The following is a 27,649-nucleotide window of genomic DNA, read 5'->3' as shown; positions in this document are numbered from 1 at the left end:
TAACTGGACCAAATCTATAGTGCTACCACTTAACCTTAAGGTGACTAACATCTCCTCTACCACACTCCATTCAGGAAACATTAAATACTTGGGCATTGAATTGTCGTCTAGGCTATCAGAGCTTATTGATCTAAATTACAATCCACTATTAAAACAAATAGAAGCCAACCTCAAAAGATGGCAGTCCTTACCCATTTCACTTATGGGAAGAATTGCCACCATAAAAATGATGATCCTGCCAAAAATTAATTACATATTTTCAATGATTCCAACTCAGCCAGCCCAGGCGTGGTTTAAGACATTAGACTCCTACATCTCACAGTTTTTGTGGAAAACCAAGCCACCACGAATTAGTTTAAAAACTCTTCAAAAATCCAGACGCTGCGGCGGCCTAGAACTACCTAACTTCCACCACTATTTTCTTGCCAATAGACTGAACCATGTCCACAAATGGATAAAACCCATGCCAGCAGACTCCTCCTGGATAGACATTGAACAAACATTTTGTGGAAATATTAAAGTTGCAGATCTGCCCTTTATCAGCACCAAAATCAAACATCATAGTTGTTACCAGAACATTAGCATAAAAGCATCTCTGCAAGCCTGGTGGGAGTTTCTTAAAATTAATGGGTCTTCGCTTACTCTTTGCCAAAACACACCTCTCTGGAACAATCCAGACATCATACAAAACAAAAAGGCAATACACTTTCCAACTTGGCATATCAAAGGGATAACACATCTGAAACATGTTTTCACAAGAGACAAGTTTACCTCTTTTGAAGAACTAGTATCTCACTATGAAATCACTAGTGCCAATTTCTTAGAATACCAACAACTAAAGTCAATACTTAATGCAAAAAGTAAGAATACTGCCATCCACATGCAACCACCACCAGTAATAGAGCGATTTATTGATATATCAGGGAAAAGGACAGTATCCAAAATCTATATCTTAATTTCCAATGTAGACCAGACAGTGAGCCTTCCGATCTCTAAATGGGAAGCTGATCTCAATATCACCACTAATTACACATTCTGGAATAACATATGTTCTAATTTATTCAGAATGACAAAAAATACAAATTTACAACTAATACAATACAAAATTCTTCATAGAACTCACTATACAGGACAAAGGATGTTCCAAATGGGTCTCACAAACTCAAATATTTGCCCTCACTGTACAGATAACACAGCAGATAGATTCCTACATGCATTCTGGTCATGCTCACCTGTGCAGCAATTTTGGCAAAGAGTATGTGAACACCTGTCAACCCAGTTAAGCTGTCCAATCCCAGCAGCCCCTGCACTTTGTCTTCTAGGAGATCTAAGTGGGCTTGATCTAGAGACAAACTCATCACACACACTTCTTTCTGCCCTCTGTGTCGCAAAGAAAATCATCCTCATGAACTGGAAAACTAAAAAAAAATTAAGCATTACTCAATACCTGAACAGCTTGTTAGATTATACCACCTTAGACACATTGTCTGCTTCATCAAATCAATGACCAAAACTATACTCTGATTGATTCCATTTCCAGGTAAGGATGCGTGGGGCTCGGGTGCTGCGTCATGTCTGGCACAGTGGTGGGGGGGTGACTGGTGGTTGGTGGTGCCTGCCTGCCTAAAGAACCGGGACAACGGGTTGGTGGACTCAGGGCTGGCCGCAGGGGTCCCCTGCGGCGGGGGTGTGGTGGCTGCTGGGACCGGCGGCCCTGTGCCGGGGTGGGACCATTTTGAGGGTTGGCGTGTGCCTGTCTCCGGAGAGCCGGAGGCGGGCCTCCCTGCCGGTGTGCGGGGGCGGACCTGGGGGTGGAGACCTGGGTAACCTGCGTCCGGGGGACTCCCTCTGGGGGTGCCTGCCTGTGCCCGGAGAGGTGTCTCTCCCCTGGGGCGCTGCCCCTGCTCGGGTGGGGCGCTGCCTGCCCTAGCGGTCCGACGCCCTCTGGTAACTGCTCGGGCCTGTTGCAGGGGGGGTTGGCGGACTACTCAGGCTAGAACCTTCATTGGGCCCTGGGCGGAAGCTGGCCCTCAATGCACAACCGCAGAGTATATGTGTGGGTTTGAGTGTCACACTACACGGGGCGAGCATGGGCATACTTGAGCGAGAGAATGGGTAAGTGTGAAAGAAGGGTGAGGATGGCTCTGGCTGTGCTGCGTGTGGCGCCTGGGCAGTAGTACTGCGGTCCCTGGGTCTCGGCTGTCCCTTCGTGGCTGGGGGTTGTGGGGGGTGGTGGGATAGGTAGCAGAGCCAGTCGGGAACCTGGCTCTGCGGACCCTGGAGCTCTGCTTCCCAACTACATTTCTCCGCATTCATCCACTTAGGTCTGCAAGGGGCGTCCTGCTGATGGAGGGACCAGGGCTACTGGGAAGTGGTTCCGTCCCTTCCAAGTGGGATGCTCTGCAGTTTTAATTGCATTAGTCATACACACTTGTCCAGGAATCTGGGGGCTCCTTCCGGGGGGGCCAGTAGACTTCCCATTGATGGCTTTGTCTGCTGGACCCCCCGGAGAATTGGGTATCTCCCAAAGTTCCTCATACTTAGCTACATACACATACATTTAGGGCCGGGGGTGGGCTCTTTCACTGGGGCCTGGGGCTGAGGCCAGTTGTGGCCTCGGCCACTGGCCCTGATGGAGAGATCACCACCCAGTTTTAACTGCAAAAAGACATTTAGGGCGCGGGGGGGCACTGTCCGGGGGACACACCGTCAGCCAGCGGTTGTGCTCCTGGAGGTGTCACCCACCTTCAGTGCACTTTAGTTCCACACACTCACGTCCAAGCTGGGTTGCAGGGTTCTGGGGTGCCTTTTTCTGCTGCCCTCTGCCCCCTCCGGGTTGGGGGGGTTGGTCGGGGCTCGGGAGGAGCTGCGGTCCCTGCCTGGGGCCACATGGACGGCAGGCCGGAGACCTACCCTCCCCACGAATGTGATCAAGCGAATGGTGTGGGTGGGAGAATGTATCTGAGAGTGCATTGGTTCACGTATGATTGACTAGTTTGTTATGAGAGAGTCTATGGTGTGTGTGTGTGTTGATGTGATGATGTGTGTTGCACATGTGGGTGGGTGTATGCATCTGTGTTTGTGTGAGTTGGTATGCGTGTGGTGCGGTTGAAGTGTGGGGGGTCCGGTTTTTCGCCCGGGGTACGATGATCGTCTGCCTGGGTGGTCTCTTTTCTGCTGACCCCACCAATTGCTGGCCTTGTGCTGCAGGCCGCTGTAGCGCCAGGGGATGAGGTCGGGCCGATGGGGTAGGCCCCGCTCCGCCCGTGTGGGGGTGGTGGACTGGGGGCGGGCCCCACTCTGGGCGCGGGGGCATCTTCTGGCGGGCTCCCTACGGACCGTGGGTCCTCGGGCTCTACTCTTTCAGGCCGACCCTCCCGCCGGGGGGAGTGTTTGCCCCTGGTTCTCATGGGGCGGACAGCGTTGACCCCCGGTGGCCCACTCTGGCCTCGGGTGCTGTCTCTGTGGCTGCTGCAGCTCTGCCTGGGGGGCTCTGTGTGGGCGGCTTGGGTCGCAACACCTGCCCTCCTGGAACTGAAGGTGTGTGTGCTCCCTGGCTGCTAGGATTCCTTCCTCTGCTTGCTGGATGGGCGTAGTGGCGGAGCCCCTCACATCACCCTGGCTTCCACAAGTGGCATTGTTCATGCACCAACGTCTGCCTCACCCTTTGGGTGAATAATGTTAAGCTACAGCCTTACTAACCTTGTAGTGGGACACTTTCCAAATCCAACTGTAAGTATTATTGATACTTATCACTACCAACATGAATAATGTGTGAATATGGAATTTGTGGTGTTGTATGTCATGACTTTTATTAAGTAGTATGGGATATGTATAATAATGCACATATGTATGTATATTGTATGTATTCGTTTGTATTAGTATGTGCACATACCTTAGCACTATTATTGGTATTAGTATTAATCTCCAAGGTAAACCACAGCACAAAAATTGTTTAGTTATGAATGTGTTAGCCTAAGGTACATCCATGCTTCTTATTTATTTTATTTATTTTATTTTTTTTTTTTTTGCTCCGATTGTTTACTTAACAGATTTGCTTGGTTTCAGCAGCTGGTTGCACCCCTTACCCCCCCCACCCCCCCACCCTCCCGCATACACACCCTAAAGCAGAAACCTAACCTGTCCACCAACACAGCAACATCACACACATTTTGGATTAGCTAAATAAACCATTAAATAAACCATAAATCAGGAAGAGTATATATATTCTATATATACTCTTCTTGTTAAAGCAAAGCTGTCCATCACAATATGGCATTCAGCGTAATATATGCTGCTTGCTTAACTGCTGGACAGAAAAAAAAAAAAAAAAAAAAAAAAAAAAAAAAAAAAAAATAATGACTCTGTACATATGGATGTGTGCGTACAGCTGTAGATGGCAGTCTATTGCTGCATGCTTTTCCTGGGGAATGTAGGGAAAAGCTGCTGAGGGTTATATCAACAGTATCAACTGTGCATGAATATTCGCAGAGCCAAAAAGAGGAAGATGGCTGTGCAAAACAGCTTTAAATAGACTTCCTTAAATGATGTAAGGAGGGAAAGGAAGTCATCTGAAGTGTCTCTACTGCTTCTTAATCCGAGTTTAGTCACAATTTATTTAGTTCAGATGTTAAAAATGTTTAATCAGTTATAAGGAAGCGCTTAAAGTAAACAGGAAACTTTCTGTTTGGACGTTAAGTGTCTTTGTCCATGATGTTACAAGGATATGCTGTAATAAGGAAGTACTTCATTAGAATTCACTGATAACATGTGTTGTACAGTATTTTATTTATAGTGTGTGCTCTAAGCGTCCGCCTGTTTCCTTTGTAAAAACTCAACGCAAAGGTCCATCCATTTTCAGATTTGCTTGTTTGGTTCCATGCATACGTTGTCTTGCTTCTTGATGCATTCATTTCGACTTGTGGTCTCCATATGTCTGTCAGTGGTTCAACTAATCAGTGTGAAAGCACCAGTGGAGCCAGAGAGAGGTGGAGAAGTATTTGTACAGATCAAGTGCTGATTTGCTTTTTGGAGATTATTATCTCAACATGTGGTTTGAATTAGCAGTGAACAGATGTGCTGCATGCTGAAGGCGTCAAATTGTCAGAATTAGAAAGCTTCTAAAAAACTGTCATCCAGCAGAAACTCTCCACTCGGCGCCTGGTGATTTCATGTCGTAGGGGCCTTTCTTGGGCGGGTTTCCTACATTCTCATATGTTTATCACTATACAGCCACTGACAGAACAAGATGCAGTTGAGTAAGAACCATTGTGACAGGTCTGTACAAGCCATTGGTCTTAGTATTCTTGGTCTCAGTAGACCTGGAGTTTAAATGCAGTGGTTTGTATGGAGGGATGAGCTGGAGGCAGGTTCACTGCTACTGTTATGAGCTGCAGCCTAAGCTTGTCTCCATTTAAGACCTACTTGGTACAAATATGGGAAGGAGAAGATGGAGCAAAGTGTGTACAGAAGGGTCATAATAGGAACAGATAGACTCCAACTGGAACAAGTAGATTACCACAGAATAATGTGAAGGAATGAGGCCGAGACGTTTCCCAATGTTTGAGTTCCTTTGCAGCATGTCACCACCTGCCCTCTTGACTGGGAGTGGAGATTGTGCTTCCTTCAACTCCAGTTATGGGAACAGACTCACGGGTGAGCATTGTACAAAAAGCCAAGAGTTAGTTTAAGGTCATAAATAGGCCACAAAATAGACCAAAGTACTTTTTAAATGTTGGAGAAGTGTCAAACATGTTTAACCTTCTGCAGTGCCAGCTGTGAAAATCCAACTTTAAAGTAGGAGCTTCATATCAATTATTATCTCTGTAATGATAATCACAGAGATGATGGGGAGTGTCTCCACATTGAGCATGTGTGAACTAAAAAAAACAGCTCTCACACACACACACAGACACACACTGCTGTGATTCACTCATCCCAGAGCAGCGGGTGTACCCGGGAACCCCCTGGTGATTACAGGTTACGTCAGAAAACACACACATTCATCCTCATTCATGTCTTAATTCCCTCTTACTGTGTCATTTTCACCATTTGTCACCAACTTCCCGCCTGTCATTGTCCGTCTTGCTTCTGTTTCATCGTGTTCCTCTCTCAGTCTCTCTCTCCTGCCTTCTCGTCTCTATTTCCCAACTGCCTGCCGCCCACGTGGCTCGCATTCTTTCATTCTTGCGTCACAGTCGCTCGGCACAGCAATTTATTTTTTCTTTTCGTATTTTGGTCCTAACCTATTTGGTCTCCTGCCTCCACTGTCTGTCTGGGAACCTTCCCCTCTTTATTTCCTTGACATTTTCTCTCTCTAGATACTGGTAAGGAGCTGCCTAGAGGAGGAGTGGAAACCCCTTCAAGGCTAAAAGCAGGTGATAGCTTGATAAGTTGCACCATAATTCAAAGTGTGATTGTGAATTCTAGGTGAAAAAATATATGAAAAAAGAGGGAGAGGTGTAAAGCATCGACCAGCCTCATCGCGCAGCAATAGCTAAAATGTGTAGAGTCAAATTCCGCCAACACTGGGTGTGTTCCTTTAAAGCACAGTATAAGTCAGCTCCTCTGAGCTGACATATGGCTGTGGGTTGACAGCCAGCTGTAGCACAACGCTGCCCTCAGGCCTGAGGTTTAGATGACATGCAGAGGGATTCTTAAACACACTGTAATGCAATATGACGGGCGGAGTCATCATATAGACTGAATCCAATTCAGGCAGAGGACGTTTGTATCTGTGCTGTGCCGTCGTTTGAACCAGATAGATGATTTTAGTTTATGATTTAGAAACGCATGCAAGGTTGTGATCAAGGGTGTTCTCTGCGTCATTAAACTGTCAATCAATCCGCTTCTAGACTTTTAAAGGCTCAATCAGGTTCTTGCACATAGCGATTGGATACTGCGGTGGGGAGCTGGCACGCTGCATTGTGGGTAGTCCAGAGGCCGGCAGGCCATGTGTGACAGCAGTTGTTATTTATTTACATGATGCAGCTGCTGCAGAAGTCGTGTTTAGTTAAACTTTAGTTGAGGTTCACTACAGTGGCTCCTCCGATAATTAACGAGTGAGGCGAAGACAAAAAAGCACAACATTACAATGTCGCACATGTTTCAGCTGTGCTGGATAAGCCTGAAAGTGCAGTTGGCATTGGCGCATAATAAACGTGACAGACGACACGACAGACGGCTCCAAATCCGTACTTCTAAACTCCTTCTAAAGTGGAGAATCGCTACGCTGTGGCCGAAGGTTTTTCAAGAGGAAGTGAGACCGAAAAGAAGAATTTGAGGGGAGGGGAGCACAGGACTCAGTCAGGGGGAGCAGGAGGGAAAAGTGAAGTTCCCATTTGTGATTTCCCACGGAGTCGAGGTCACGTGCATCACCCTGAATTTGGGCTCAGTGGGGTTTGAGCTTTTTTCTAAACTCAATCAAAACAAGACGTTTAATATGGTTTTCCACCAAAGTAGAAGATGGAACACAAGCCATGAAGTGGAGTTTGGCTCCTTTGGTGGGTCTGTACACACAAGTAGAGTACATGGCAAACCTCATTAACCTACAGTGAGCTCAGTGTTATGTGCAACTAAAACAATACACTAGACATAGCTGCTTTCTCAGATATGTAACAAGGTCTGTATTGTTTCCATGGCTTTATGCCCCTTCTAGTGCTTTTATGTCCTCTTGTTTATAGCGTCTAGGTTGTAAAACACAGCTTTATGTGCTGTACTGTGTCTTCAGCCAGTGTCCGTGGGCAGTAAAGTCTGTGATAGCTGATGCTGGAGATAACACACGCTGCATCTAGTGCCAGCAAGCTATCTGGCAGATCCTACCCCATAATATATAGTAGTATTTATACGAGTTGTCTTTCCTTTGGAGGATTTTGTTCCAGTCTGTCCAGCTCAAAGAGTTGAATGATAATGGGGGAAAAGGTCCAAACAGAGGACACTTGGGTCGAATGTATTAGCTTGAATAACAGGGTGAATACAGCAGATATGTTTACCAGCTGCCCTTTATCCACTACTGCATCTCCGTCTGTTTCCTGCTGTCTGACCAGCGTATTCTCACACTGCGGTGAGAGAAAGGCACACTTGCAGAGAGAGTGAGCGCGTGTCTGGAAAACATTACTCAGATTCCTGCAGCAGGGACTTTGATTATACTGGCAAGAAAGGGAGTGAGGAGCGAGTGCTGAGGGGCGCCATCGCACAAGGTCTGCGAGGTTTAATCTGTAACACAGGCGCTGTTGAGTTTGGGATACCTGTGTGTGTGTTTTATGAGCAGCCTCTGAGCACGCGACATGGACGGAGTTTGATGTTTGCTTCTAAAGCCGTACTGTAATAACTGTAGTGAGCCTGTGGGAGCGGTGGCCAGTAGAGGGCGGTGTGGGGGAGAAAACTTGTGCGCCGCCTTTGTTGTCACTGGTTTTCTCCTACAGATGGAAATTACACCTGCTGTTATTCAGTCAACAAGCAAAGTGATAGGAAATGAGTTTATTTTTTATTCAAAATAGGTCTTTAGGTCATGTTATGTGAAAAGCCTAAATAGAGTCTAAATGGCGTTTTAAATAGAAAGCATGAAAATGAGTGGAATGCCTTTTCAGACTTTGACCTTTGTCTAAGGACTGTTAGACATGACTAAGCGGAAACTGAGACGATGGGAATAGTGATGGCAGCTCAAATTTCTGAAATGAGAAATTAAACTTGTTCACTCTCCGCTACTAGTCTTTATACACTTTCATTTCTTTCTTTATATTTAACCTCTCTCTACTACTGCTACTTGTCTGTACCATTAATGTTATTTATTAGCCATTTGTCTTAGATCTTAGGAAAAAGCTATTTAATGAGACCCATAAAACCTGGCTTTCCTGTTGCTCTTTAAATATGGAGCTCATGGCCTCTTTCACCACAGACCAGACTGTTTAATCACAACGTCTCTTTCATGTCCAAAATCAGAAATGTGCTGTTTGGTTTCAATTTAGACAAAAAGGTTTTATGGTTTCAAGGGTTTTTCCTTTTTTAAAAGTCATTTAAAACAAAGCCATTAAACTGCCTCCTCATTAGCCTTTAGGACATAGCTCATTAATGTGAATATTAGTCCAGCAGCTGTAGGGGAAGCTTGCCTTCCTCTTTGTTCCAGACCCAACCATTGTTCATCAGTTGTTATTAGTCTTATTACTGTTAACAAGCAGCAGAGGACTTTGATCTGCTGCAAGAGAGAGTGTGTGTGTGTGCGTGTCTGTGTGTGTGTGTGTGTTTGGGGGAGTGATCTGCAGTAAATACATTAATTAGTAGTTGTTGACAATGTCGGCCTACTTGACCACATACCACGTTTGTGTGGCTCTGTAGTGTGTGAGTGAATATACTGAGTGAGCATCGAGCTCCATATTTATGACAGTGGGAGTGCTGTCTGCTGGGCTGGTTTGTGTTTGAGCTTGTAAATCTGAGAGGGAAAGCACGGAGTGAAGGGCAAGAGAAGCAGCAGCAGCAGCAGGAGGAGGGAAGGGAAAAGGAAATGCTTTGGGTTCAAACAGCTCATTATTTATTGGCCCACACTGCATTTGCCATTTAAGAATTTCCTTTGCTCTCAGAAGCCTGCTTGGATACACACTCAGCCTCTCTACCTCTTTGGCATCAGGACACATTCCTTCTCTCTCGTAATCGCTTCTCTGATGGGGTGGTGAAATCCAGATGTGTTATACCCTCTCACTTCATTTAAAGGCAAAGAGGAGCAGCAAAGGGGAGCTATAGCCGGTTCTCTGTGAGGACAGAGGGGAAAACATGGAGACCGACGGAGGGAATGAAGGGGGTTATGTGTCACCTAATGCAGGGACTATTTCCTCTGGTGCGGAGGAGGGAGGGAGCAGAAGCGTGGGTGAATGGGTGGCGAGCGAGGGGGCGCCCGGTGAGGTGTGCGAGCAGCCGTAAGAAGAGAAGCTATGTCAGCTGGCTCTGAGGACGGAGGGGAGAGCTTCTAAAAACAAACTCCGGGCTAAATCGTGGCGGTGACGCGGGATCGGGGGCCACATTCTTATCGGCGCGCAGTCAGCTCGGTGGAGACGAGCGGCCACGTCCAAATCACCGGAGAGCGGAGCGGGAGCCATGAAGTACAGACCTCTGGTGAGACACGCAGACGCGCCGCACAAAAAGCCCGTCCTGGGAGTGAGTTAGAGGTGGGTTCGCTCCATGCGCTGTGGAAAAGAGCTTCCACTTCAGGGTTAGGAGGCTTTAACAGGTAGCCAGGTGTGGAGCAACAAGGACACAGGTGAGAAGCAGGATAAGCGCTGGAGGCGGCACGTCCTTCACCTGACGCGTCCTTTTGGTCCTTCCACTTTGCCTCTGCCTTCGTCATGTCAATAGTGAATCTGTTTGTATCATTGCCTTTGTATCAGTGAGTGCTTTGCCCTGGGGCGAGGCAGTCGCACAATAGTGTGTGTGGCTTTTTGGCAAAGAGCGAGAGTGAGGATACTAATGAAAACACAGTAAAGCAGTCGTGAGGGTGATGGATCCTTTTTGATGCTGCACTTATTTTCCTTAGTAACTACTATAATATGCACCTACAGTGGTAGAACTGGTTTCCCCCTCGCCTGGAGCTGTCCCATGCATAAGGATTCGATCATTTTTACGAGCCGTGTGTGTGTGTGTGTGTGTGTGTGTGTGTGTGTGTGTGTGTGTGTGTGTGTGTGTGTGTGTGTGTGTGTGTGTGTGTGTGTGTGTGTGTGTGTGTGTGTGTGTGTGTGTGTGTGTGTGTGTGTGTGTGTGTGTGTGTGTGTGTGTGTGTGTGTGTGTTAGAAATGTCAGAGAGAGTAGAATTCACTGAGACATTCCTGAAAGGATTGTCATTGCAGCCTGCAGGGCATCTGACTTCACTTCAGTAGGTACTTTATGTTGGGCTCAGTCGCAGTTTTGTTTTTTAGACCACACCAAGTTTCACTTGCTGCAGTTTGACATGCGCGTGGCTCTGTAAACTTGCCTATTGTACCTGGAATAGAGCTCATGACTGGGAAGCCTCCAGGCGGTTTGTCCATGGAGTATTATTGGAATTTGGTGAGTTACACGATTGCAGAATTTGCTACAGCTCCTTAGACTCACTGAAGTAGACTGAAACAAAGCTGAGCTGTGCAAAAAAGGACATGTTTTCTAGGTGGAGCTTTGACTTTATCTAAACTAATGTGATATTCTTTTTACCTGTATTTTGGAGCCATTTTTACAGTATTTGATTTAAAATCAGCACGTTTGCATTTGATTTTGACGTCAGCTGCAAAGTGTGAGCCTTTATTGAGCTCCGTTATGTGTCTTTCTTTAATTAATGGTTGTGATCAGTGAAACAAAAGACTAGTTGTAAAAAAATGTGCATCCACAGTAGAGTAATTGTTGTCACTTGCCCAAAGGAGGTCAAAGTTCAGGCTGTCCTGAACATGAGTAGCCCACTGGCTACAAACGCTGCAAAGAAACTGTTCAGGGTTTAATTTCATTTCAGTATCAAAAGGATGAAGTTCAGTTCCGTGTGCTGGTGTTTGGCCTCGTTCTCAGGTCAGCAGGTTTGTCGTCTGGAGGAGCCACAGCTACAGTACCTGACTGTCGCCTCTGCAACATGAACATGCTCATTGTGAAATCTGAAGGGCGTCACCAAAATATTTATCTAAATCAGTACAAGCTTGTGTGGTTCTTCAGCGATGATGTCATCTGTTTGTGATTTCACCTGCGACACGCACAGTGTTGGACTGTAGCTCATCTCCACTGTGGTGTCATTTCAATTAGTCTAAATGACGCGTGAGTCTTTGTGATGAGGCGTTTGTTGCCCAGCAGGGATTCGTTGTGAGTTGTTCACCTGTTTGAGTCGTGGTTCCGTCAGAACCAACCCGGCACGTCAGGTCTTGCTGGGCCTCAGTTTTGGCGTCATTGTGTCTGTCGCTGTACTTAAATGTGGATCAGTGTTTCTTTACTTTGCACCCTTTTCTTTTTACCAGTTAGTTTAGAACAGATGAGAGGAATCAGTGCCAGACAACGGATTCATAGCTGAAAAATGTGCAGAAAGGGCAAAACGATCCGTGAGTGGCTCAGAACCACACTCATTTGGCTGTTTATTATTAAAAAAATCACTTCAAGCTAAAGTCTGAGGTTGTTCTTTTCCTGGCTACAAGTTCTTTATTGAACGTATTAGGCCTGGATGTTTTACATGTACGCACAGAGTATTTATCTCCAGTTGGTTTAAGCCACCTGGTGCCTGATTTGTTTATTTGCTCTTTGAATCCCATGCAGTCTGACATACCACATGTACTGTATGCTGGCTACATATAGTTAAACTGTGTTATGTTTGTAAATGAACCAAATCAATGTATTAACAGTAATTCTTAAATAAACCAAATTTGATAAATACTCACTTAGATAAAACTAAAACTAAATGCTCATTTTAGCAGAGCTCAGTGCAGCAGATCTGTGACAGCTGGTTTTGCCGGTTTAGATGACATGTCATGTCTTACAATTCTCACCATTCATCATCTGCGCTTTTTTTCATGACATGTATATGGAGCACTGGGAGCAGCAGGTTAGAGGAGGTTTACATAAACAGTGTGACATCTGAGCCCTAACGCGCCCTGAGCAGACTAAAGGCCACGCAGAGAGCTGCTATTGTTCACAGGCTGGACCATCAAATCCTGCTGCTTTCTCTGCTTCCCGTAGATGCGGATCGTCGTTTAACTGAGGACAGACGGATCAATGGGAGGAGTCTGTTCTCAGGACCGAAGGAAAGTCATATAAAACATCTACAAATGGAGCTTCAGTTCGTTCTAGTCCTCGCTTATATAACTTAACTAGCAGTGATGAATTCAGGTGCTGGAAGCCTAAAACGAGGTGACGCACATGACGGCCTGAAACCTTTTCAAGCCATGAGCCGTTTCCTCAGGTCTCTCTCTGCTAACCTGGGTTTGGAAAGCATGAGCCCATGTTGGAACCGGGTTGGCACGTACTGTACGAGGCGTGTTCCTGAGCCCGGGTGGAGGTCCGGTGGTCCGGGCGCAGGAAAGCAAACAGTGAAAGCCGCACTGGGAAACAATGAAGTAATTGAGCCAGGAGGAAAAGCAAATGGAAGATGAAATGTATAGAGGAGGAAGAGGAAATAAGACTCCCAGGCGTCATAACATTTGGTTGATGGGATGTAATGAACCATGGGACCCTAATGGAAATAGAAGCTCCTCGTGACAGTGATTCTGTTGGATGATGAAGTCTGCTTAAGGTTTTCCAAGTATGTGCGGCGTATTTGGATTAAATGTTGGTAGTTGAACAGCTGAAGGAGTAACCACATCTAAGTGAGGGAGAGGAGGGCAAAGGACTATTCATGGCCCATAACAAAGAATGTTAGTCACCCACTCAGCTCTCGGGGGTCACACGCAGCTGCAGCCTCTTTGCTTTCAGGTCCCACGCGTGAAACATTAGGTCACGGCGTCCGGGGTGCAGGAGCACGAGCTCACGCACTCTCACGTTCAAGCACACACACTTTGGCCATTCATCTTCTCTCTTCCCTTAATATTTAGTCGTGGTTTAATGATCACAGCAGGGTGCCGCCCCATGAGTACTTCTTGTTTGTTGGAAACGCAGCAGTGGAGCAGCTCATTCATGCGTCGTGTTTACAACACAGGCTCTCTCTTAGCAGTGAAGCTACAGCGATGTGGTTTCCACTCAGCAGCAGGCCGCAGTGAGAGTTGGCGATAAGTCATTGGCCCTGGGCTGTATTTTACCTGCAGCTCATCCTCCCTCATCTGTCACAGTGGCCACTCCCCTCCCTCTGTACTTCATGTGTGTTATGCCTTAAGCTGAACTCATGGTCTCCACCTTCACTGGGGTTGTTCACTATCTCTAAGAAGAGTCTAGTTTCTCCCCCTGTACTGCAGGATAGGCTGCAGATCGGCTTTGGTTCAGTTCAGACGTATTCATGTATGAATGTATTCATGGATATATGATGACGCCGCGCTGCATGTGTTCTATTACGAGCGCCCCGGAGAAGCAGTGATTTAATGGACTCTGTGTTGTGTGAGGAATTTCTGGGAGTATCGTTACCTTCCAGTTTAAATGGAGCGATTGCTCAGGATTGGAGTCATAGCCTGGCATCCGTCATCTCCTCCCTCTTCTTCCCTTATTTTTCATCCTCGTCGTATAATTTCATTTCATCTCACTCGGCACTAATTAATAATATCTCACCTCCCTCAAGCTCTTCTTTTGACTTTTCTTGTCTCCATCTCTCTCTCGTCCTCAGGGATAGAAGCTACTGCACTGCATAACACAACAACAACACCTGCTGTACTCGTGTCCCTGTGCTGACTCTCTCTTCCTCTACCCTCCAACTTCTTTTGGTGTTAGTTTCTATCTGGGTCTGTTCACATTAAACATGGATGTGGTTCAAATGCGCAGTCTTATGCTTAAGGCTCAGGCTTCTATAGTAGAAAACCGCTTCCTGGACATACGCTACGATGGTCCTGTGCTTGTAAGTGTTGCACTTCGCTTCATCTACATTTTCATGCTGGATATATTTAAATGTGTAAGTTTGCAAAGTGATGCTAGTGCATCTAGATTTAGTTCATAGGAAAGTTGAATTGGTTTAGTTTAGACTAAAGACCATATGTTGGCAGGATATTAACCAACTGGTTTCACTGGTTTCCTCCTGTCCTGGAGGAGCAGGGCTGATTTATGGTTTAGATTTTCACCAATTTCATTTCATTTTTCCTAATGTGAATGGATTATGTGTGGGTGATTTCTCTCCTTTTCCTCCTCCTTCAGTTTCTGCCTGGATTAGAGCAACTGTGATTGATGAGGCGTTACTGTGCAGACCTTTGGTTGTTATTCCATCACCAACCCCACCTCATCTCTCTCTTTTAGGTGGTGGCTAGTGACGGTGTCCGGGCTATGATGGAGTCGGCCCTGACAGCCAGAGACCGGGTGGGAGTGCAGGACTTCGTCCTGCTGGAGAACTACACCAGCGAAGCCTCCTTCATAGAAAACCTGCGCAAGCGCTTCAAAGAGAACCTCATCTATGTGAGTGGGCATGATTTAAAGGAGAGTCTGGCTGAGAGATTTCCATTTACAAACTAGACGTTTTATAGATAAATTATGTGAAGCTACTACAGCAGTCACAAGAAGAAGTTTGTGGTGTTGTTCCGTCATTACTGTGTTTGTGTGAGTAACAGCAGCTGATGACCAAGACCTTGCAGACTGTTGCATAATGTTTGTTTGTAACATAATAAAATATTGTGTGTCATGTAAAATTACAGCGTTGTTTCCTTCCCGTTAGACATATATTGGTTCAGTGCTGGTGTCAGTGAACCCATACAAAGACCTGGAGATCTACACCAAGAATCACATGGAGCGATACCGTGGGGTCAACTTCTATGAGGTCTCACCCCACATGTAAGTAAACAAACCTAATTTTACATGTGAATATAATATCTTATCATAATATCTATGATTCTGGGGCTGTTGACGTACTGGGGATCAGATGCCTCCCCGATTTGTTATCTAAAGCAAAGTTTATCTCTCAGTGACAGCTGAGGGAGTGGATCATTGGATTATTTGCTGTTGCAGGTGAAACATTATTTATTAGAGGCCCAAATGTTACATTCATCACTCATAGTGGACACATGTTGTGGTTTTGCTCCTACTCCCTAAACGCTGGAGTCTGCTGAATCTATGTCAAAGTATCTTTACACCTGGGGCCCACTGATCGTCTGTGTATTTACAGCTACGGGACCCTCATAGTCAACTGATTACGTAAGGATCTCAATAAGTGATGGTCCATTTCTCTATCGGGAGGTCTGCAAGACGTCATGGTCTGAAGCATGAGTATTTGTTTGGAGGGTCACCACAGGGAATTCCGTTAAATCCTCCCAGACCCCGTAGATCCGCCTCAAAACAATCGAGAGCATTATAGGCTCACGGTGATGTCACTCAAACATTTCACAAAGTCTCTCTAGCTCTTTTCTCTCACTTTAATTCGGTGCTGGAGAGCAGGGCCTGTGTTTGCTTTCTCTCAGTGGAAAGATAGATGTTTTATGGGAAAGAGGGGTGAAGGAGTGCAAACAGGAGGGAGAGGGAGAAAGAAAAGTAAGCAAATGATGCTACCAAGCTCGAGGTTTCCTCCCATGAGAGGGAATTCCTCTGACCTGAGCCTCACCCCCAGCCCCAACGCCTCCTTCACATCACACACGAGACACGTACAGAACGGCGCAGCTACAATGAAGCTGCTGATTTTATCTGCCTGAAATGTTCTGGCGTCAGAAATATCTCCCGACAGCTGAAACAACACAGATATGCTGATGGAAGCGCAGGGCTGACAAACGATGCTGTAAGTACAGCAGTGTTGATATTACGGCTGATACTGATGGGCCAGTATCTTTCCATGTCCACACAGCACGGGGCGCGATCGTGTTGCATTCCACACAGAATTCCAAGAACTTTAAACTGCTAAATATTTTACACAATACATCATCATCATCATCATCATCATCATCATTTAATGAATTGCAATGAACGTCGCTTCCTGTTTAAACTAGTGTTGACCTGTGGACCATTTTAGCTTTACGACTCTTATATTGATATGGTTGTATTTAGCAAACAAACATACTGAACCTGAAGAAAGGTGAACAACCACTTTAAAGTGTGTGAGTCAGGCTGTGAACTGGTTCCTAATGCGGCCTCTTGTCTGTGTTGCCCACCCCTCATCGCTCCTGCAGCTACGCCGTGGCAGACAACGCGTACCGCTCCATGAGAACCGAGAGGAAGGATCAGTGCATCCTGATCTCGGGTGAGAGCGGCGCCGGGAAGACGGAGGCGTCGAAGAAGATCCTGCAGTACTACGCGGTGACCTGTCCAGCCAGCGAGCACGTGCAGACCATCAAGGACCGGCTGCTGCAGTCCAACCCTGTGCTGGAGGTGGGAGCCGTCACAGTATATATACAGTATATTTGAATTAATAGGTCAGATCGTCATGAACATTTGTCTTTTCTCTTTATTATTATGATGTGTGTCAGTGCATGAAGGAAACAATGATGTGGTAGAGCGTTGGGAAGCTCTTGTTTTGATGTCTGGCGCGTCTCAGCCAGATGTTCTCCAGATGTGTCTGTGTAGCCGTGTGATCTGGCCAGGTGTCCTAGACAGACTCTGCAGAGACTCCCAGCACCCGTGGCGACGCGTCTGCTGTGCTGCCTGTTCACACTTTTCTCTACATGACTCTATCAGCGTGAATCTTAATCCATTCAATCACCTGCTTCCTCTTTCCTTTCTCCCCTCGTTGTATCCGTCTCTATTTTCTCTCCAGGCTTTTGGGAATGCCAAGACATTGCGGAATGACAACTCGAGCCGCTTTGGCAAGTACATGGACATTCAGTTTGATTTCAAGGTGAGCAGGACTTCTTGTTCTACGTTAGTAGCTTCTGTAGGAGTTATTCCCGTCATGTATTGGATGATAATGGTGATAACGGTGGTAAAAAACACGCCTGTCAAACCTGCATGTTATATCTACCCTACATCACGCCTTAGTACCCCAACCTCACTCTCTCCCACTCTCCCTCCTCTTCCCTCGTTCCTTCCTGGCCTTTAACCCGTCGGCAGGGTGCCCCAGTGGGAGGCCACATTATCAACTACCTGCTGGAGAAGTCCCGTGTGGTCCACCAGAACCACGGCGAGAGGAACTTTCATATTTTCTATCAGCTGATTGAGGGAGGGGAGGAGGACCGGCTGAGACATCTGGGCCTGGAGAGGAACCCTCAGCAGTACCAGTACCTGGTCAAAGTGAGAACCCGCTACTGTACATTCATTGTGTCGTGTGTGTGTGCGTGTGTGCGTGTGCTGTGCGTGTGTGTGTGTGTGTCCCTGTGGGAAACCTGGTTAATGGGCTCTCAGACAGGGAATCTCTGTGCATTGAGAGGAGTTTTTCCCAGGAGAGAAATCTGCCTAATGGCTGCAGCTGAACCCTCCCTCCATAAACACACGCCAAGAGCTACTGACAGAAAACACCTCATGTTTACATCACACATAAATAAGTGTTTACTTTACACATAAACACCAATGAACACATCACCTGATTTTTTGCATTTGGCTGGACTTAACCAAGCAAGTGATGAGGGTAAACACACTTAACAGGCTGCGAGGGTTTCTGGTGTTTACCTGCTTGACTTTCGTGTGCGTTTTCCACAGGGGAACTGTCCCAAAGTGAGCTCCATTAACGACCGCAGCGACTGGAAGGTGGTGAGGAAAGCCTTGAATGTGATTGGCTTCAATGAGGATGAGGTGGAGGTAAGGACCAGGGCCAAGCTGGCTGAGAGGTGTGTGACATGTTGGTGGGCGTTGCACAAAATGTTAGCAACAGGTGGAAACTATTGCTTTCGTCTGTGTTTGTGTTTGTGTGAGACTTTACAGAGCTGCTACAACTCCCAGTGCGTTAATGCCTTCTGACCCTGAACTATTTTCCTTCTGTTTCCTTACAGTTGTGTGTGAATGCCTTTATTCACACGTGTGTGCGTGTGTGTGTGTGTGCGGGGGGGGGGGGCTGTTTTCATATGGTGAGAACTTCTCAGTGCTCAACGTGGGACTCTTCCTACGTGCTTGAATCTGGGCGTGCTTCCAAACCCTTTTAGATCATTCACTGCTTACGCAATAAAGCGCAGGTGTTCGTGTGAGCAGACTACTACATGGCTGTTTATTTCCTGCATCTGACTTCTGGATCAGTCCTAACACGATGCATTTCTCCACATTCAGCTGATGTGAAGTTGATTTAGTTTTCTTTTTGTTTTCTTTGTGCAGGAGCTCTTAAACATAATTGCCAGCGTGCTGCATTTAGGGAACGTGCAGTACGGTGGGGAAGAAGGCACTGTCTGCATCACCTCTGACACACAGATAAAGTACCTGGCCAGGGTAAGGTTCATTAACAATAACAGCCCAGGGGGCGTTGGTTCACGTCTGTCAAGCATCTCAGAGTCAGGATACATTTAAGGACTGGTGCTAAAACTGAAGAACGTCTGTGGATGCCTTAGAAAAAGCAGCCCATACTCTGGACAGGACTGTCAGACTTGATCAGCAGATACTTTCCGCAGGATGTCACAGCTGCTGAGTGGCATGACGCCTGTCTGTTTGCGTCACTGGGGATCATTCATTTGTCACTGGTGCAGCCACGGCCTTTGCTAATGCTGTTGTGCCTTTTCCAGTTGTTGGGAGTGAATGGCACAGTGCTGACAGAGGCTCTCACACACAAGAAGATAATAGCCAAGGGAGAGGAGGTAGGTTTGCATACACATTTTCATTGTTGAGCATGTGTGTGTGATAAGTATTTGCTGTATATATATACAGAGCTTTCCTGTCCGTGTAATGTGTAGTCTGGCTCAGCGCAAGTATTATTACTAACTTGTCTAACTCTGATATTGTTATGGTTGGACTTTAACGTCTTTACTCTCCTCCCTGTGTGTGTTTTTTTTAATCAGCTGATGAGCCCGCTGAACCTGGAGCAGGCCTCTTCAGCTCGTGATGCTCTGGCCAAGGCAGTGTACGGACGCACCTTCACCTGGCTCGTTAACAAGATCAACACTTCGCTGTCATACAAGGTACACACACATGCAGTCCAACTACTGTTAAACTACAGAGAGGGGAGCTCAAGCATGACTCTGCTGCTGAGACCAGCTCTATCATTCTGATGGCTCCTGCCTGTTCTATTGCAGCACAGCGCCACCTTGTGTACAATGTGAATATAACACACAGTCCTTTAATTATGTATTGTTCCTAAAGTTGTTATAAAATTCATGCTAATACTGCAAAAGGCTGTAGTTTAGCTTTTATAGTTCCCCCAGTGATATAAGTGTATTATTATAATTATTATTATTCTCATCATCATCATCAAGGTTAAATCTTTAAGTTCAGTTTTGCTGTTTCTTTTTTCTTTCTTTAGGACGACTCCTCCAAACATTTTTCTGTCATTGGTCTGCTGGACATCTATGGCTTTGAGGTTTTTCAGAACAACAGGTACTGATCACAACAAACTGACAATAATCTGATTTGCACAATCTTTAATTGGTCTAAATTCATAGGGAGCAGTTTGTTTCATTTCTTTTTTTAAAGTATGTTTTGCATTTGTTATAATTTATATTAAAAGATATAGAGCAAATGTCTGCTTTTATAAACAGTTTGAGGTCTCATGACGTTCTTTTCTGTACTTTTGTCATTATCAAATCCCGCAGAGAGACTGAAACCAAAAAGTAAATTGCATCTGTTCTCCGTACTGTCAAACCTCCAGCTGACCCATTTGTGTCTTAGACCGCTTTTGTGGTCTCAAAGCGATTACGTCACACAATTATTCATGGTGATAGTTCCATTATGAAATGTACAAGCGCTGTGGTCAAATCTATAAACTGCTATAAAGAAGCTTCACACTCACTGTGTATGACTTTGTGACACTGGAAACAGTAATCTTGGTTTATAGCTTTGTGCAACCTTAGTAGAAAGAACCGGGGCAGTGTCTGTTCCAGACTGCCTTGTTTATTATAGCAGCGGGTTCCCTGGCCTCCCACCACCCCCCTACTGTCTGAACTGTCCTCAGTGTCAGTCGATGGGATGATGTAAGTGTTCGCTGCTGCCCTCACTTTCTCCCTCTCAGCAGGACGCTGTTATTTGTTCTGTTCTGAATACTGATCCAGGTTCAGTCACATGCATCCATCTCATCTAAGGAACTCGTGCTTCCTCTTATTGTTCATATATAAACATAACTGTCTTACTCACCAGAGACTGTGATTATTAATCTGTGGAGCTATCTTCAGATAAACTACAGTGCAACCTGGATTCACAGACGTTTCACTGTTGGATCTAGTGTCTTCTATGGGATTTGGTAAACTGACAAACCAATTTTCTTTAACGGTTTTAAGAATTCTGTTCTAATGTAAAGGCTTCTCTGAATATTCATATCCACATTTTTGGTTGGCTAATTCTACGTCTCACTGTTCAGTAACAGTAGCAGTGTTTTGTACCACTTTAACACTTTTCTGGGATTTAAGTGTTGGTTGTTGTGTGTTGTAGCTTTGAGCAGTTTTGCATCAACTACTGTAACGAGAAGCTGCAGCAACTGTTCATCGAGCTCACCCTGAAGTCGGAGCAGGAGGAGTATGAAGCTGAAGGCATCACGGTTAGACATCACATTCCTCTCTCCCTCATCTCCTTATTCAGCCTCTAGTCTAGTCTAGTTTGAGTCCTGCTGGTCCATTCTTTTTTTACTTTCTAATATAAATACTTGCTTCACATTTTTCTACCTTCAGTCAGACCTGTGGCGATACAGATACCTCTAAGTTTAGTTGTGGTTTCATTTGATTTAATCCTTTGATGAATCACTGAGACTTTTGTCATTTCCAGTAAGTTAACTTACATTTCCTTAAAACATAAATATAGAAATGATTTGGATTAAAGGGAAGCAACGAAACCCAAAGAAGATCAAATTCAGCATTTCAGTTTTAATATTCTCCTCAGTTCATTCTTTCCTTCCTTCATTTATATTAATTTTCATTGTTTGGCAAAGCATCTCTGGAACAAGGGCCTGTTGTGTTGGGGCTGATATAAATTCACTGGTCGGGAAGAACAAACAGGTTGTGGGAGAAACTTGGACCCACCTCTCAAAGAGCCCATTATCATCTGACATCAGGACTGTGGGCTGCACTCTGTTATCGCTGTGGAAATTATGTGGCCGTTGGTGCCAGTGTCACCTAGCAATGCTGCCCTCTGCCTGTGGAGCTCAGCACGTCAGCATGCCAGGACTCACTGCCATGCTGTTCTACTGTGTGTGTGGTACAAGAGGAAAGGCCAGTAATGTGTCGCTGTCCTTTCAGTGGGAGCCGGTGCAGTACTTCAACAATAAGATCATCTGTGACCTGGTGGAGGAGAAATTCAAAGGCATCATCTCCATCCTGGTGAGGAGTCATTCTGCTGTCAGCCTCTGCTGCCGAGGCTTAAAAAGGAAGCTCCTACATTAACATAATACACGAAGGAAGAAACCGAAAGACCAAGTGACATGTTAAAAGAATAGTCAGTAAAACAATTAAGAAGATTCTGTTCCTGGGTTGCAAACAGTATGTAAACCCTGAAAAACTACAATTTCCAATCTTTAAAACTTGTTAATAAAGGACCTTCATAACAAGTGATCAGAGGCAAATCCCATCACAAGCTAAGCCACTTATCTCATTTAGACATCTCACATGACTCTTCACATAAAGGCAAATAGATCTAATTTCCGAATCTTTCCGACAGATTTGTAGATTATCACTTGATAGACTTTGAATCCGTGCAGTAGGTTAGCTTTAAACGTGTGTCCTGTAAATGATGTAGATTCTGAAACGCTTTGTGAAGATCTGATTGATTTTGCTGCTCTTGTTTAGGATGAGGAGTGTCTGAGACCTGGGGACGCCAGTGATAACACCTTCCTAGAGAAGCTGGAGGACACTGTGGGAGGACACCCACACTTTGTCACGTGAGTCCTTGTCACATCAATCAAAACTCCAGCTGTTTACTTGTAGTATCAGTCTGTGAAACTCCGAATGTGAACCCGGTCTGTTTACAGACAAACTGATGCTTTGTGTGTGTTTTCCTCCAGTCATAAGCTGGCTGACGGAAAAACCCGCAAGATAATGGGCCGTGACGAATTCCGTCTGCTGCACTATGCTGGAGAAGTCAACTACAATGTGAACGGTGTGTGTGTGTGTTCTTGAAAAAGACACTGATTGTCATTTTTATTCAGTTAACGAAAGCAAAACCATGCGTTCCTGTAGGAAGGAGGTTTTCTCCCTTGAAGTCTGATTAAATCTCTGTTTCCATCTTCTCCTCTTTAGGGTTTTTGGACAAGAACAATGACTTACTCTTCAGGAACCTGAAAGAGGTGAGGTTGTTGAGATCTTGAGTGACTGGAAGCAGACTCAGAGCTTGTTTGCTGCAGTTTTAATCTGAATGCGTGATGCAGATTCAGAAAAGTCTTCACATTTAACATACGTTTATGTTTGTGTGTGTTTACAGGTCATGTGTATGTCAGAGAACAAAATCCTGACCCAGTGTTTTGACAGGGAGGAGCTGAGCGACAAGAAGCGCCCAGATACGGTGAGATGCTAGTTTGAATCCTGAAGTTCACCCTGGTCCCAGCATATTTTCCCACAACCAAACAAGCTGTAGTGTGTTTCCCCCTGGTGTTGAGTGGGCAGTGTGACAGGGGTTTTCTGCTGCTTCCTACTCATTGAGGAATGCCCTGACACTCGTGTGCCCTTCACGCACACGCACTCGCGCTCGAACAGGGGGCTGTCACAGCCTGACCACTTAGTCCCAGTCCTCCACACTGAGGCCAGTGTTCCGTCTCCACTGGGCTCCCAGTCACACCGATTCTTCCTCCGTGTCCGTCCTCGGGTCGTCCTCTTGCCTCCAGGCGTCGAGCTGCATTTATCTGCTGTCTTGGCTTCTTCCGTTGACCGGCTTCTTTTGCCATCGTCTCACCTTTGTCTCTGTTTTGGTTGTGTCTGCCCCTTCAGGCAGCCACCCAGTTCAAAGCCAGTCTGGCGAAGCTAATGGAGATCCTCATGTCCAAGGAGCCGTCGTACGTCCGCTGCATCAAGCCCAATGACTCCAAGCAAGCAGGTACTGTAAGATGTTCATTCATGATTTCTACTTGGAATGGCCTTGGATTGGAATGACGAAGGATAAATGGTTCATTCATATTCACAGATGTTAGATCTGTGCTAAACTCACCTCGACACTGTCCACCTGATAATCTTTATTTGAAGCATTTCTTATTAACACAAGTTTATTTTCTTCTTTGGGTCTTTGGGTTGATATTAAAGTTGTTAAGAGTCATAAAACGTAAGTAATTCTCCAAAAATACAATGTATTAAAACCCTGACCCTAGGTCATTTTAAAATAAACTATTGTGACTTTACACACCCTGTAAATAACACTTGTCAAAATAAAATACTGACTTATTTTACAGATTTTTTTTCGTATAATTTTATTGTTGTAAACCCAGAAGAATGTTATTGTTTTGCTTTTGCTAAGTTCAACCAACCAGCGTGTTTTCAGCTGCATCAGTAGCTGCAGTGTGACGCTCCGTGTGGTCGTCAGTATATCGGACCGGCCATTGTTTTTCTCCACAGTTGCTCTTTTGTTAGTTTCTCTGTTTCTCTGTTCTTTGTTACTCCTACTTCTGCTGTTTAGCATTTACTGGCTTTCTCTGGTTCATCTTGTTCTACAGACGTTACATTTTTCTCAGGCCAGTTTGACCCTGGTTTCTCTCTCTCCTCCTTGTCCCCAGCTCGGTTTGATGAGGTGCTGATCCGTCACCAGGTCAAGTACCTGGGCCTGATGGAGAATCTGAGGGTGAGGAGGGCCGGCTTTGCTTACAGGCGACGCTACGAGATCTTCCTACAGAGGTGATCATATACGTTTGTAACAAGGATCCTACACATCTAAAAGTCTTCCCAAACATGGTCCTCAATTCATTACTATGATTAATTGTGATATTTTAGAAAAGATTTATTGCCAAGGTGAACATAAGTATTTAAACTGTGATTTTCTTTATCTATTCTATTCAAGCCACAATTATTTTATTTATTGGTCAGCTGCAGGTTAAATCAGTGATTGTGGTAATTACTTATTTGTGTCTGTTGGTCTGTGTAGATATAAATCGCTGTGTCCAGAGACGTGGCCTAACTGGCAGGGGAAACTGTCTGATGGAGTGTCCACACTAGTCAAACACCTGGGATACAAGCCAGAGGAGTACAAACTGGGCAGGTCTGCAACAACAGCACCACACACACACACACACACACACACACACACACACACACACACACACACACACACACACACACAGCAGAATATCATTTCTTTCATTTCATTATCATTTCTTTATTTTAAATGTTACACCTCGGTTTCCATTTTATTGTATCTCTTTCCTTTTTCATGACTGTGAACATTTACTATCAGCAGCTGTTAATTGTACTGTTTCTAATCTATTTTCTCTATAGGTCCAAAATCTTCATACGCTTCCCAAAGACCTTGTTCGCCACCGAGGATGCGCTGGAGACCAGGAAACACAGTCTTGGTAAGTTTCTGTGATCCATGACATTGATAAGTGTTTATCAGTGCCCTTTAATTTTACCAGCTGTTGTTACTTTTTGTTAGTTACTCTTTCTCTCCTGTTGGTTCACAGCCACTAAGCTACAGGCTGGATGGAGAGGCTATAGCCAGAAGTCCAAATATCAAAAACTCAGAACCTCAGGTAAAAAAGTCCCACTGGAATAATATTGACCTATTCAACTACAGCATGTGTGCAAATAATCCAAAGTGTCATGATTTGAATATCTGCTTTACAGCTATAGCCATCCAGGCGTGGTGGAGGGGCATCCTGGCCAGGAGGAGAGCCAAACGCAGACGAGACGCTGCTGACACTATCCGCAGGTACACGATGAAAATACCCAGAACACAGCAGATAGCTTTTTATGGTTGTTGCTCTAATGATGCTCGTGCTTGCTTCAATAGATGCCTCCTGTGAATCACTGGTATGAAGGAACTGTTTCTGCCAAGTGTTGTGTTCCTAAAATCCTTTTCTCCCCTCAGGTTCATCAAGGGCTTCATTTACCGCCACAAGGAACGCTGCCCAGAGAACGAGTATTTCCTGGATTACGTTCGCTACTCGTTCCTCATGAACCTGCACAGGAACCTGCCCAAGAACGTCCTGGACAAGAGCTGGCCGACCCCTCCCGCTGCTCTCACTGAGGTCTGCAGGGAGAAAAATCAAAGTTTATTATTCAAACTCTGTCTCTCCTAAAATCTCTTTGCAAACTGTGTTTCAGGCGTCGGAGCATCTGCGTAAGCTGTGCATGAACAACATGGTGTGGAGCTACTGCAAGAAGATCGACCTCGAGTGGAAACACCAGGTGATTGTTGCCTCACGCTGCTTTTTGCAAACTTACTGACTTTGTTTTGCTGCTTTCTTCATTTGCTTCATCATCGTCCTTCACTCTGTGTGAGTAGATGGAGCAGAAAATGATCGCCAGTGAGGTGTTTAGGGACAAGAAGGACAACTACCCACAGAGCGTGCCCAAACTCTTCGTCAGGACAAGACTCAGTAAGACTTTACTGTAACTCCTAGTTCAGATACTTCACCTGCTTTGTGTAGGAAGATTTGAATTTGTCTTTGCGTGTTCAGATGGAGAGGACATCAACACCAAGGTGCTGCAGGCTCTAGGCAGTGAGAAGATGAAGGTTGGTCCCTCTGATGTAATGGACCGTTCAAAAATCAGTCTGAGCTCAGTTGTCATCAGTGTTTTGACCAAAGGATCTGCTTCCAGTATGCAGTGCCCGTTACCAAGTACGACAGAAAGGGCTACAAGCCGCGGCGCCGCCAGCTGCTGCTCACCAGTAACAGCGCCATCATCGTAGAGGAGGGGAAACTCAAGCAGCGCATAAACTACGACACTCTCAAAGGTCAGAGGTCAACAGCCAAAGGGTTGTTAATTGATCCTTTTACTTGCGTTGCTCTCACTAAAGCACAAACCTTTTTCCGTTGCAGGTATTTCCGTCAGCTCCCTCAGTGACGGCCTGTTCGTTCTACACGTGCCCGGTGATGACAACAAACAGAAGGTGACGTGTTGCTGCTAGGCCGCCTCATCACAGGCTGTGCATTTACAGTACAGGGCATGAGTCTTCATTGGGTGCTTGTTTGTGATCCTCTCAGGGAGATGTCATTCTGGAGAGTGAACACGTGATCGAGACCCTGACCAAGATCATCATCTGTGCCGACAAGTTCAACAGCATCAACATCAACCAGGGCAGGTGAGAAGCAAAGAAATGAACTCTGTAGGATTACACATTACACAGTTCTAACCGCTGATCCTGCTGCTTTTCTAGTATAACATTTACAGTGAGTCAAGGTAAAGAGGGGATAATAGACTTCACACCTGGATCAGAGCTACTAGTGACAAAGGCCAAGAATGGACACCTGTCAGTGGTGAGTGGGTTCAGTCGTCTTCAAATTCATTCACTTAAATTATAAGGGTTGTGAATATCCATGATTTAATTTTGCAACAGATTTTTCAGAGCAGCATTTAGTAGTTGCAGTAGAATTTAAAGGTGCCCTACTCTAACGTTCATTCTGATTAAACCTGCAGACGGCTCCCAGGCTGAACTCCAGATGATGGCCGCTCTGACTACACACGCCTGGACCCATGTACCCCCGACCACACCCATCCTCCAGTCACATGACCGCAGGCTCCCCTCTGCCTAAGCCAATCTGACGTCAGCTGTCATTACCTGTGGCATGTGCTTCCAATGAAAATGAATCCAGCAAAACTAATTGAGATATTTATATTTTATATATATATATATATATATATGAGATTAATAATGTTTGAATTTTCAGATTTTATAGATGAGGCCAAGGAATAACAAGTAATTTGGTGCTTTTTTTTTTAAACCATGCGTGTTTATTGTGCTTTATTTGCAAACATGACCAAGAAAATAATTAGGGAAGAGTCCAAAAACGAAACAAAAAGACGATTGGGATTGTTGAAAGTTGGGGCTACTAAGTTTAGTTTCCTGTTGCCTCTTTATGCTACTTGAGTAAAAGGCTGGATTGTGTCTAACTGGGTTCTTGAAGCATGAAGGCGTGTAG

The 27,649-nt window shown here is 45.4% G+C and overlaps 1 protein-coding gene across 4 annotated transcripts in view; it reads left to right on the top strand.

The window, feature by feature from the left end:
- Positions 1 to 27,442, top strand: part of LOC114867919 (unconventional myosin-Ic-like) — a 37,859-nt gene extending 10,417 nt beyond the window's left edge. For 2 of the 4 annotated variants that reach the window (XM_029171067.3, XM_029171069.3), the window contains 31 exons: positions 14,857 to 15,012; positions 15,269 to 15,384; positions 16,707 to 16,905; positions 17,291 to 17,371; positions 17,584 to 17,763; positions 18,169 to 18,267; positions 18,775 to 18,885; positions 19,176 to 19,247; positions 19,449 to 19,568; positions 19,910 to 19,983; positions 21,031 to 21,136; positions 21,831 to 21,911; positions 22,377 to 22,468; positions 22,592 to 22,686; positions 22,827 to 22,873; positions 23,008 to 23,088; positions 23,511 to 23,616; positions 24,287 to 24,404; positions 24,652 to 24,765; positions 25,002 to 25,078; positions 25,187 to 25,255; positions 25,350 to 25,434; positions 25,594 to 25,753; positions 25,830 to 25,913; positions 26,011 to 26,104; positions 26,186 to 26,241; positions 26,328 to 26,463; positions 26,549 to 26,619; positions 26,714 to 26,811; positions 26,887 to 26,986; positions 27,147 to 27,442. In XM_029171067.3, coding sequence (XP_029026900.1) covers positions 14,857 to 15,012; positions 15,269 to 15,384; positions 16,707 to 16,905; positions 17,291 to 17,371; positions 17,584 to 17,763; positions 18,169 to 18,267; positions 18,775 to 18,885; positions 19,176 to 19,247; positions 19,449 to 19,568; positions 19,910 to 19,983; positions 21,031 to 21,136; positions 21,831 to 21,911; positions 22,377 to 22,468; positions 22,592 to 22,686; positions 22,827 to 22,873; positions 23,008 to 23,088; positions 23,511 to 23,616; positions 24,287 to 24,404; positions 24,652 to 24,765; positions 25,002 to 25,078; positions 25,187 to 25,255; positions 25,350 to 25,434; positions 25,594 to 25,753; positions 25,830 to 25,913; positions 26,011 to 26,104; positions 26,186 to 26,241; positions 26,328 to 26,463; positions 26,549 to 26,619; positions 26,714 to 26,811; positions 26,887 to 26,986; positions 27,147 to 27,173 — 3,105 coding nt within the window. In that variant the 3' untranslated portion in view covers positions 27,174 to 27,442. Of the gene's footprint in view, positions 1 to 9,872; positions 10,105 to 10,890; positions 11,032 to 14,856; positions 15,013 to 15,268; positions 15,385 to 16,706; positions 16,906 to 17,290; positions 17,372 to 17,583; positions 17,764 to 18,168; positions 18,268 to 18,774; positions 18,886 to 19,175; positions 19,248 to 19,448; positions 19,569 to 19,909; positions 19,984 to 21,030; positions 21,137 to 21,830; positions 21,912 to 22,376; positions 22,469 to 22,591; positions 22,687 to 22,826; positions 22,874 to 23,007; positions 23,089 to 23,510; positions 23,617 to 24,286; positions 24,405 to 24,651; positions 24,766 to 25,001; positions 25,079 to 25,186; positions 25,256 to 25,349; positions 25,435 to 25,593; positions 25,754 to 25,829; positions 25,914 to 26,010; positions 26,105 to 26,185; positions 26,242 to 26,327; positions 26,464 to 26,548; positions 26,620 to 26,713; positions 26,812 to 26,886; positions 26,987 to 27,146 lie in introns of those variants that run through there. The other 2 variants (XM_029171068.3, XM_055513997.1) reach the window with 2 other exon arrangements.
- The last annotated feature ends 207 nt before the right edge of the window (positions 27,443 to 27,649 follow it).

This window comes from Betta splendens, chromosome 13 (genome assembly GCF_900634795.4).
Source record: "Betta splendens chromosome 13, fBetSpl5.4, whole genome shotgun sequence".
Lineage (NCBI taxonomy): Eukaryota > Metazoa > Chordata > Actinopteri > Anabantiformes > Osphronemidae > Betta > Betta splendens.
Note: the sequence above shows the minus strand (reverse complement) of the source record. Positions and strands in the feature narration are given on the sequence as shown.